The sequence below is a fragment of the Thalassophryne amazonica genome, chromosome 5 (assembly GCF_902500255.1).
Source record: "Thalassophryne amazonica chromosome 5, fThaAma1.1, whole genome shotgun sequence".
Classification (NCBI taxonomy): Eukaryota; Metazoa; Chordata; class Actinopteri; order Batrachoidiformes; family Batrachoididae; genus Thalassophryne; species Thalassophryne amazonica.
The window spans coordinates 36767979-36780105 of NC_047107.1; the positions used below are offsets into that span (position 1 = coordinate 36767979).

The 12127-nt window shown below is 41.0% G+C and overlaps 1 protein-coding gene across 7 annotated transcripts in view; it reads left to right on the plus strand.

Annotated features, from left to right (window-relative positions):
* Positions 1 to 12127, plus strand: part of trpm3 (transient receptor potential cation channel, subfamily M, member 3) — a 746932-nt gene that overhangs the window by 521673 nt on the left and 213132 nt on the right. For 6 of the 7 annotated variants that reach the window (XM_034170010.1, XM_034170014.1, XM_034170008.1 and 3 more), the window contains exons 7-8: positions 684 to 858; positions 1416 to 1539. In XM_034170010.1, the coding sequence (XP_034025901.1) occupies positions 684 to 858; positions 1416 to 1539 (299 nt within the window). Of the gene's footprint in view, positions 1 to 683; positions 863 to 1415; positions 1540 to 12127 lie in introns of those variants that run through there. The other variant, XM_034170013.1, reaches the window with a different exon arrangement.

Genomic DNA, 12127 nt, shown 5'->3' on the forward strand with positions numbered 1-12127 from the left:
GCGGTGCATCGAAATTTGTCCAACGGTGGCAGCAGCCAACAGAAGGCATCAATTAACCTAGTATTGGTATTTTGTCAAAATGAATTTATGTTTTTCGGGTGTAATACAATTTCGTTTAAATTATTCAATATTATTTTAATTTCATGTATATATTTACTTTTTATCACAACGTCTCGGTGCTCTCGGGGCGCCCTGGTGGCATGGAGGCCCTAAGCGACTGCGTAGTTGGCGTATGCCTTGGGCCGGCTCTGGCTACTTGCCTGTTGTCCTGTAGTCCATCCCAGCCTTCTGCAGGTCTACAGTTTTGTCCCTGGTGTCCTTATCGTATTACCTTGTCTTGTATGGCCAGTTTTTCCTTTTTACTGTGTGTTTCATATGCAGACTCGTGGCAGGAATAGAGCAGAAAGCCCAAAGTGGGCTGGCTATTTTTGGCACAGTTGGTTTTCAAAAACAGATCTAAGAAAATCAGGAGGTGTACACCATCGTGAGAGTAGATTCACACTTCAAGTTGTTATTTACTGTTTGTTGTGAACAAACCAGGACTGAGTTTTTCTATGTTTAGATCAGAGTCTCTGCTTTTCATTGACTTCATTTGTTTTCTTCTTGTGTACGGATATGAATAGTTTACTGTTTCTCTTTTCTTCTCTCTCTGTTTGTCCTGCCTCGCTCTTATTTACACACAGGTATTGGCCAGGGTGTGCCAGTGGTGGCTCTGATTGTCGAGGGTGGCCCTAATGTGATCTCCATAGTGCTGGAGTACCTCAGGGACACACCTCCGGTCCCTGTGGTAGTATGTGATGGAAGCGGCAGAGCCTCAGACATCCTGGCCTTCGGACATAAATACTCAGAGGAGGGAGGGTAGGCTCCTTTTTTTCACAGATGCAGAAACTCACATACAATTTATTTATTTTTATACTGCCTTTCTGTGAATTTTTATAATGAATCAAAATTTTTGTCTGTCACTGTATATCAAAAAAATGCCATTAATTATCCCTTTCAAGGATATGGTGTTTTAACAAATGCAATGTGTTTAATTAAAAGTTTATGACAAACGTTTTGGGCTGTAAATGAAGTGATGCATCAAACTGAAAAAAAAAAAAAAAACCGAAAACAAATAAACAACAAAAAAATACTTCAATACCACACACATATTTTTGCTGTGCTTTTCATGAGATGGGTGATTTATTTATTATTATTTTACAGCTAAATATATCCATTTATGGATAAAAGAAAACATGCAGAATGACATCTCACGGGGGATTCAGACTTACTAGCACGGAATGTCCCAGTGAACATCAGTTTCTCTTACTGTCAAGCACATCTAATTTGTCTGCCTCCCTCCTACTGTTACCTTTTCCTACTCTATAAATAACCTTTTTCCTGACACTTGTTTCCACACTTTCCTTCCTCTCTAGCATAATTAACGAGTCTCTGAGAGACCAGCTGCTGGTGACTATCCAGAAAACTTTCACCTACAGCCGCACGCAGGCCCAGCATCTGTTCATCATTCTCATGGAGTGCATGAAGAAGAAGGAGCTGGTGAGTGTCGCTCAGGTTTACCACGACACATACAAACACGTCACCATAAACACATACGGACTGTCACCACTAGCAGCGTATCGAACCAACACAGAGCCCTAATGAAAGATTGTCAAGGCAGGCCCCTCAAATCAGACCGCCTGGTGACTTAACGTCAGCGGTGAACACAGACGCCACAGCAAATAAAAAAATGTACACTCAATACTAAAATACCCTTGGCTGTATGAGTATTGTGTTCTTTGTAATTTACAGTTGTTTACTTTATTATTAAGATCCTGTTGTCTTATGTACAATTTGCACATGTTCATATCAAATCATCATTCGTTCAAGTTGTGAAAATCATGGAATATTTGTAGATCACCCTCTGTGCTTTTACAGTTATTAATGAGACAAATTTAACTCCACAGGAAGTTAGCACACTCACGAGTGCCACTAGCTTAGCTTATGGCAAGCTAAAAGTGGACTCTCTTGTTATGGCCGAACCACTGTCCAGTTTCTGGGTGTTCTGTGTTAGTACATGCCCGCGGCTGATGTGCTTGATGAATTCCTGCTCAAAAAGTAGTTTCCTGTGAGATAATGAGTATATCTCATCTCAATCAATTCTAAAATTTTCCAGTAATAAAATTATAAAGATAACTGAAGTTTAATAATAAATATTGTATAAATATCATGTAATAAATATTTAAGAAACAAAGTAGTCCAGCAAGATCAATCTGTGGCCGAGTTATCCCACAATGCCACAGTAGCAGAGATGTCCGTCCAATGAGAGCGGCACTCTGAGCAGGTTTGGGAAGCTAGCTTTGAGTTAGCAAAAGTTAGCGTGCAAGCTAATCCATAAAATGTCTTGCAAATTACTCCATAGGTGTTATCAGGTTACAAAAACAGCATTTTCAGTTTTAGAAGTGTTTGTTTCTCACTAGCTTTTACATAATATACCAGAAATAAAGCTGTTAGCAAGCAGGTACACAACAAAGTGACGTCACCATGCTAACCTCGAGGAAATGTCTTGTAAATACGTTCAGATGTGTCACTAGGTTCCAAAAACAACATTTTCAGTTTGAGAAGTGTTTATTTCTTGCTAGCTTTTACATAATGTTCGCCCTATTGACGTATCCCATAATCCCTTGCGCGCCAGAGAGGGACGCTGCAGTCAAACAACATAGAGAATCCACATGATGACAATTGTAAATGAATATTATACTACAAAAATGTAATTTTTTATGCTTTTCATCACGTTAATAAGAGACTGCTGCATGATACCCTGAAAACTTGCTAAAACAATTATAGCAAATAATCCGTGTCTGCTACGTTTAATCTGCGTGGAATTTAATAAATGCAAACTGAATTTCAGACACATTATTTATATTAGTCTGGAACAAAGAGGACAAACAGTGTTGTAAAGAACAATAATCAAGACGTTAAAGAGCAAACTTCACTTTCCTCCAGAACAACATGATCAGGAAGCGAGCGTAGCCCACAGCAGCTCCCATGGTAAATAACGGAGAGACAGTCTGTGATTCTCGCATGTTTATGTAAAACAAACGCAATATCAACATCTAAAAACCCAGAGAATATATTCATGAGAGTTTTAGGCACAATATAAAAATAGTTTTATGTTGCAATGTTAATGGTGTTGTCCGTGTGCAGCGGTTAAAGTGCAGCCTGATCAGAGCGTTTCAGTGCAGTTCTCAATGTTACTGAGATCTCGCAGCACGGCTACCTGTCCGAGGTTTTGCTGGATTTGAAACATCAATAGGGTGAATGGGAGAAACATGTATATAAACACACAAAACAGTGGTATTGAAGAGACCAGCAGCTGACGTCACGGTGCAGCTACTCTAATTGGCAATCAAAAACAAAACGGATCAGATTGAAATAGAATGTGACTTTTTACGATGGCTAACCTTAAAATACACCAAGGTTCGCCATCTTTGAACTTGTCCAAGGTCTGTGTCCCAAGAATGTTCCCTATGAATTTCAAGAGTCTGTCAGTAATAGGACTGGACTTATGCTGAGCACAGACAGACGGACAGATGGATGAAAAGCCTTTGCAATACCCAATGGCCATATTTGATGGCCTCGGGTAACAATGTCATAAGCATTGTGTTGTAAAGCGAAAACCACATATGAGGAGTCATCTGACCACTTCCTGCACGCCTACCCGTCGGCTCAATGTTTTCATGGTTCACTCAACGAGCTGTTCCGCTGTGAGTTGGCCTGAGTTGTACTTATTCATACTATGTGTGAAGGGGCCCTAAAGGATGTACAGTTTAGGGGATTTGCGGATGTGTCGTTTATGCAATATTGGCAATTTTGTGCATTGTTGTGTAGTTTTAAGCAGTATTCCTGGTGTGCACAAATCGATTGACATGTAGAGTTGGTAATGTCATTTTATTCCAGTCATGTATTGATTTACATTTTACAACATATCATTATTTCAACATAGCATTTAATATCATTTATGCAATTTTTTGATACATAGTGTATAATGAAGCGATTCAGATATAATAACACAGAACATTTAAACTATTTGAAACGGCAACCATTTTTTTGTTCCCTGAAGAACTGCTTTGCTTCCAGATCTGTCTTTGAAAGGTCAAGTGACCAAACAATGGGTTTATAGAGGAGGCGATGGTCTAGTGGTTAAGTGTTGGGCTTGAGACCAGAGGGTCCTTGGTTCAAATCCCAGCCTGACCAGAAAATCAGTAAGGGCCCTTGGGCAAGGTCCTTAATCCCCTAGTTGCTCCTGGTGTGTAGTGAGCAGTGTTGCCACAGTTACTTTGAAAAAGTAATCCAATTACTGATTACTGATTACTCCTTGAAAAAGTAACTTAGTTACTTTACTGATTACTCAATTGTAAAAGTAACTAAGTTAGATTACTAGTTACTTTTTTAGTTACTTTCCCAGCTGTCGACAACAACCCACGTCAACATGACAATGATACCTGTTTTGCCAAAACTCACTTTATAGTCACCCTTTCTTGACTTCAATGAAAATAAATACTTGTTTTATAAAAAGTAAAATAAAGACCTCTTTCTTGACCTCATATTTAACTGCTGACAGCACTGTAACAGTAAAACTTGCTATTTCAAACCTACATTGTTTATAAATGTAACTATTAAATTCTAACATTTTTCTAACATTTAAATTCTCTCTAAACATTTTACTTGTCAAAATTATTATTATTTTAAGCAATATTAGTAGTTGTAGTAAAAAACGGCTTCAAAACTGTACCTTTAATCTAGGGGTGTTGAGGGGGGCACATCCTTGCCCCACGCCCCCATTCCATCTGGATTCGCCCCTGCTTTGGCGTTTGAGCACAAAGAATGGATAACATTTATTTATGCAGAAAACAGGACCAGATTTACAGGTAAGAAAGTTTTATTGCGTTTTCACATCATGTGGTCCTCAGAAAGAGAGTTTAGGTGCATTTGAGTGGAAAATAGTGTTAGTTGTTGATGCATCGCGGAGTATCAGCTGTTTTTAACGAGACGATACGGAGCGGCTCAGATCAGAATTCTAAATAAAGGAGGAAAAAAAGTATAAAAATGTCTTTGTAAAGCTCAGTGCAGGTGTGCTGATCACCGCGCTTTAAGAGGTGAGGACGAGTCGAGCAGCTGCAAAAAACCGTGGATGAAAAGCTCACAGCTCGCTTAAAGTGGACAGTTCAGTCGAACCCCGACCTCCTGCCCACGGACCAAGTTTAATGCTGCTATCGACCCACAATGAAAAATAATAGTAACGCACAGTGACATGGAGAAGTAACTTTAATCTGATTACTGACTTGGAAAGATTAACGCGTTAGATTACTCGTTACTAAAAGAAGTGGTCAGATTAGAGTAACGCGTTACTAAGTAATGCGTTACCGGCATCACTGGTAGTGAGTGCCTTGTATGGCAGCATCCTGACATCAGGGTGAATGTGAGGCATTAGTGTAAAGCACTTTGAGCATCTGATCTAGATGGAAAAGCGCTATATAAATGCAGTCCATTTACCATTTAAATTATAATGTCAATATAAAGAAATAAAAGATATTCCAATCAAAGGTTTACATACACCACATAGACTGGTCTTTTGCAAAATTGCTGTAATTACATCAGGAAGCTTACATATGTTTGGCTAATTGTGGATTAAATGGTTTGACTGTGGCTGTATTTATAGACCTATCAGTAAAACCATTGCACTGTTGTGTTTAAGGTCATGTCTTGGAATATATGCTGATGCTGCACTCTGCCACATATGCTGGCTCAGGTACTGGATAGCCACTATCCAGACAGACAACTGTAGCATACAGATCACCATTTTAGTGGTTTGGTGTTTTGATTGACGCTTCAGCCATTATAAAATAAATTCTCTAAGCTCAGCTGCAGATTAGAAAACCCCTTGTTTCTGCATTCTGTAGGAGAGAGCCTGCTGCTGCCTTCCGTTGGAGGGTGGCATGCATTATGAACGGGATGGAGAAAGCCATTTAGAGCCTCATCTCTGCAAACGATACGACCACATGAGAGCAGCAAGGTTTTTGTGTTTTATAGTGCTGATGGATTACTGCACAGCGGTGTCCACATCAAAAGCTGAGGCAGCTCCTGCAAGTACACACATGGAACATCTTATTGGGTTTAAGACCATGTGAAAATCTAAAGAATTAAACCAAGTCATCTGGAAAAAATAAGGATCTCCCCAAGTAGGATTGGGTATTGAGAACCAGTTCTTTTCGGGTATCATTAAGAAATGATTTGATCCACCGACATCAAAAGCCTTTTTGCTCCCTTATCAGTCCTTCAGAGCAGCCGTTGTTTTTGAGGGTGTTTGTCGGGAAAATGATAATTTCTCTGTGTTGATTACATTATTGCAGCGGGTCTGTAATCAATCACTTCTGCAGCGCGACTCCACTTTGAAGGTTGAACCAATGAAGCAGTGCTTCGAACCAGTGCTTTGTTGGTTCATTGCTTCGTCGCTCTTCAGAAGGGGCAATTCCGCTTCTTAACCCCTCTCCAAGCCATTAAAATATGTCGATCGTGAGTCACTTTTGTGTGGACTAAAGTCACTAACTGGGACTCTTGTCTTGTTGCAGTCAAGAAACGAGAATCGTCCTCCGTTCCGCTGGCACAGCTCCAAACACTGCGCGGCTCTCTGCCGAGACGGAATTAATAACTTCAAAGCGAATTGCCGCTTTAAATAAATTGACACCTCTTTCCAAGCGTTGTATTACAGACAATAAACTACAATTGACTAAAACGTTTTTTTCCTCCAAAGTGAGACTTTCTGCATTCTTTATGAATTACATCCTGATGTGCACTGCTTACAAGGTCTGTTAGAAAAGTATCGGACCTTTTTTTTTTCCCAAAAACCTGATGTATTTGTATTTGATGTATTTAAACCTGTCGCTCAGTTTCTGTCGCTCAGTTTCCATCATTTTCCTTGCAGTGAAAATCCGACGAGCATACTACACACGACCTCACACAAATGCTGCTTGCCAGCAAATGACGCAATCGGCAGGCGTGAAAAAATTCACGCATGCGCACGAAGGTTCAAGGTTGGCTCACACAAGCAGGCTTGATTCAAAACCATCAGGTTTTTGAAAAAAAAAAAAACAAGGTCCGATACTTTTCTAACAGACCTCGTATTTTCCAAGACCTCCGCCTCACAGCGACACTGCTATTGACTAGCAGCTGCTTCTCTCAATTGCTTCACTGCTGCAAGCTATGTAGTAAATAGGAGCTTCCAGCAGTGGGAAGGGTACACAAAGGTAGACGTACTGACGCATTGTTTGGGTCTGTGGTCACCTTTAATACTCCCAGAAGCAATCGTGGTGTTAAATCTCAAAATCAGCTTGTTAGTAGTTGCAAGTGTACCGGCGACAATAAAGTTAGGTTATCAGTTAGCTGTAGCTTCCGATAAATTTTTGGGTGGTTTATTGGTTTAGCTTTATAAAAGATAACTTTACAGTTAGCTGATTATCTGTTATCGAAGCTAACCTTTTGGTTAGCTGTGCCCACCACTGAATATAACATATGGCTCTGTTCTCTCTTATGCCTCATCATTTGATCAAATCTGTCCAAAACTGAAGTGCTTTTATCTTGAAAACACAACTGTCCACATTGTTTAAACTATATTGCCCCAAACTGTATTTGTTCAACCATTGCAACCTGGAGATTAAACTTTTAAGGCCACTTAAGTTCAAAGGTTATATGACCAAGAGAAAATTGATACTTGTGTGAAGTGCTTTGGTGTGATTTGGCGCTATATAAATGAAATGAAATGATATATGAGAAAGTTGATATAGAATTTCTAGAGCTGGGCAACGATTAAAAATTTTAATCATGATTAATCACATGATTTCCATGATTAATCACATTGTTATATGCAAAATCCAAAAAGATTTCAAAAGTAGGGTATGGCACAATTTGATTTTAAATTTTCTGCTTTATGAACAAAAGTGCCATAACGTTTGTTCTGCAAACACTTAACAACAGCATTTTGTTTATGCTGTTGCAGGTAAATAAAAATAAATTATGGTTACGCAGTGATGTCCAGTAGTCCCCAGTGAGAGCAACAGTGGGTGCACGTTGTAAAGTTGTGGCTTTTACAGTCCTCTCCTTTATGGTGTGTCATGAGGGAATCTCATATGTGGTGTCATTTGTTGTTGTTGATTCTCAGAATGTCTCACAGCCCGATGTCCTCCACAACAGTAATCGGCCTACAGTCTGTAGCAATCCATTTCACTGTCGCATCTGCGAGCTTCTCTTCCCTTTGTTTATCTATAGTTCTCCCACACGCTGCATCTAACGTAGTCTGCCAAAGCCTCACACCACAGTGTGTTTCTTTGAATGATTTGCTGGTATCAGCTGTGTGTGCTGCATTTAGGTGATATTTAAGACTCAAAGTACTCTGCTGATAAGAAAATGCAGCTTTGCGGTGGCTGCAAATAACTTTGGTTCTGTTGACGACGCTGTCTGGAAGCACTGTAAAATGAAAATGGTCATGTAAAAGTTCCGTTCCCTTCTCCATGTAGGTTGGTTTATCCGCCAATTCTTTTCTTTTCCGATGTCAGGGACTCATCACACTGGTTCCTGTGAGCACAGCATTAATTAGTGACAGATTTGCAAAACAAAAGCCTGTGAGCAACAGACTCTTGCAATAAAAAAACAACTGTGTTAACGTGTGATAAAAAAAAAAATGTCTGTGTTAATTAATTATGCATTACTTGCCCAGCCCTAATAATTTCATGTTGGTGTTTAATCGTACTTTTAGGTGTACGTATAAAGTTTCTTTAAAATGTCCCCAACACAAAATATTTGGACAAATTCTTGACTTTGACTTTGCTGATACTCCCACCCACCCCCATGATTTAAAAGTGTCTCTCTCACTCACTCACTGAAGAAATCATCAGATGAACAGTTCGGTTGTTTACTGGGGTGGCTGCCACCCAGGAATCAGAGCAATTCATTAGTGCAATGGATGCAGGATGCGCAGTATCCCAGACGTGATCTGATCTGATTATTAGCTTGGTCGGATGCTTGTTCACATCATCTAAAATCTCACTTGACATCCGTCATGGTATCAGATATGATGGCATTAATGAAAACGATCCCCACACAAATGAGATAGCACCAATGTCTTCACATACACGCACAACCACACACACGTAAATGCGAGTGTTGACTTGTGGTTTGACATTTCTCTGGAAAATATGTCAAGGAAGAAAAAAAGATTTGTCAAAAAAAAAAAAAAAAGCTTGCAGATCGTGTAACTTTTACTGAAACATTCATTAGTCAATCTTTTTATTTCTGACATCCAATTTTAAGTGGTTGTAAATCTGTTCAGTAGGCACATGGGATCAAATGGCCTCCACCTTGAGAGACCGAACCTCGTCAGCGGCATTTAAGTCCAGACACACAACTTGTCAAGCGAGGCCGTCTGACACATTCCACTCCCAGAGGAGTCGCAGGCCCTTCAGAGTGCTGTCAGTCACCCTGAGCCAACCTCTTATTAAAGCTGTTAAATTCTGATTGCGCGGAGGTGATGCTGACGTGCGTGTGCATGGATGTACATTCAGTTGATTACAGTACCAAGGGCATGATGATGTTTTGACGCAATCATGGTGAAAAGGCACCCACACTGCACATAGTGAACCTACAAAGATCCCCACATAAATACTGAAAAACAGATACTGAAACCAAGCAAAGCAGCACCATGTAACTCAAACGTTATCCTTTCACTTTAACTTTATGCCAGACATTTTCTTAATACTCACAGAACCATGACAATAAAGGTATTGTATCCTTTTGTAATGTCTGTAAGACGTTTTGCCAAATTGTGACTTTTTGCATTTGTGGTGTTGGTAGATTGAAGCCTCATGTCACCATGCAGACTGCAAATTTTGAATCCTATCTTATGGCTGGTACAAAGCAGTACACAGCACAGCTCATATGCTCAATTCCATCAACACTGTTGTCATTTTATCACCCAGCATGGATGCTGTCAAAATACAAATACACATGAATCACATATCTGCTTAAAGCTTGGAATGTTCTGAACCTTCTACTTCCACACTCTCACACCAACTGCAGATTTTTTGTATTCCATCGGTAAAAAAATTGGGTGCCCCGGGAGATACTGTGGGAGGTGCTGTAGGAGTATGGAGTGAGCGGGCCCCTTCTCAGACCATCCAATCTCTGTACTCACAAAGCGAGAGCTGTGCTTGGGTGCTCGGCAGTAAGTCAGACTCGTTTCAAGTGGGGGTTGGCCTCTGCCAGGGCTGTGCCTTGTCACCAATCTTGTTTGTGATACTCATGGACAGGATATCGAGGTGTAGTCGGGGAGGAAAGTTTCCAGTTTGGTGGGCTCAGGGTCTCATCACTGCTTTTTACAAATGATGTTGTCCTGTTGGCTTCATCGGCCTGTGACCTCCAACACTCACTGGATTGGTTCGCAGCCGAGTGCGAAGCGGCTGGGATGAGGTTCAGCACCTCTAAATCTGAGGACATGGTTCTCAGCAGGAAACTGATGGATTGCCTACTCTGGGTAGGGAATATGGTCTTGCCCCAAGTAAAGGAGTTCAAGTACCTCGGGATCTGCTTCATGAGTGAGGGGACAATGGAGCGTGAGATTGGCCAGAGAATCAGCGCAGCAGGGGCGGTATTGCATTCGCTCCACCGTACTGTTGTGATAAAAGGGAGCTGAGCCAAAAGGCGAAGCTCTCGATCTACTGGTCAATCTTTGTTCCTACTCTCACGTATGGTTGTGAGGGTTGGGTCATGACCGAAAGAACTAGATCACGGGTACAAGTGGTTGAAATGGGCATCCTCAGGAGGGTGGCTGGTGTCTCCCTGAGCGATAAGGTGAGAGGCTCGGCCATCCGTGAGGAGCTCGGAGTAGAGCCACTACTCCTTTGCATTGAAGGGAGCCAGCTGAGGTGGTTCTGGCATCGGTAAGGATGACCCCTGGGCACCTCCCTAGGCAGGTGTTCCAGGCACATCCATCTGGGAGGAGGCCCTGGGGAAGACCCAGGATTAGGTGGAGAGATTATATCTCCACACTGGCCTTGGAACACCTTGGTATGCAGCAGTCAGAAGTGGTTAGTGTGGCCTGGGAATGGAAATGTTGGCGTCCCCTGCTGGAGCTGTTGACCTCGCGACCCAATCCCGGATAAGTGATTGAAGATGAGTGATGAGTGTGAGTGAGATCAAGAATTTTTTTCTCTTGCTTTAACATTGCGAGATACAAGGGTGATTGAGAAGTTCTGAGCCTGACCCAGAAAAAGTAGAGCACAGTTCTCCATCTTTTGCATTCTAAGAAACCAACATTTCTCAACATTGCACCCTGTGAGTCAAAACTTCACACATTCTCGAGAAATGTTGTCTTATCAATCATTTTTCTTCACTATTGTGTATTTCACAAAAGTTAAAGATCTTCATGAAAACAATCAGGCATATGTAGAGGGCGGAGTATATGTTGTCTATGCGCCAGCACAATCTGCTGTATTGTAGTTATCACGTTTTCCAGCCCCAGTTAATATAATTTACAGAAATTTTGCAAATAATAAAGTGCATGCATGAACCAAACCCACAGGAGCATAAATAGATCAAACAGACAGGGTTTAATGCATTTAGCAGCCAGCAAAGCACTTGTTATAGCTGTGGTGTGGGTAAGTAGAAGGACTGCATGCTTTGTGGGAATCCAGAGATTGACTGATACTCACGCAAAAGAATCATAGGAACACAGTACACCAGAGGAAAACAATAGATTGTGAAACATTCCTCATGGGCACTTGAACAGACCTGATTATATGAAGCTGCCTCTCTGTAAACTTACAAAACTGTTCACACTGCAGTGATGAAAATGAGCTTGATTTGTAATGTACTGGGCATTATTGTAGAACCTTCTGTGGAGTTCTTTTCATGCTCAAGTGAAGTGACCCAACAGTGTACCTTTCCATCATCTGTAACTAAAGTTGCAATGCTTGGACCTGACAGAAAGAATAAGTCTTTTTTCAACAGCCTGCTGCAGTGAATGAATTAAGCCCTGCTTTTCCACTTGAGATTCTCCATAATCTATACGATGTCCTTCAGGTTGCAGCAGCACTGC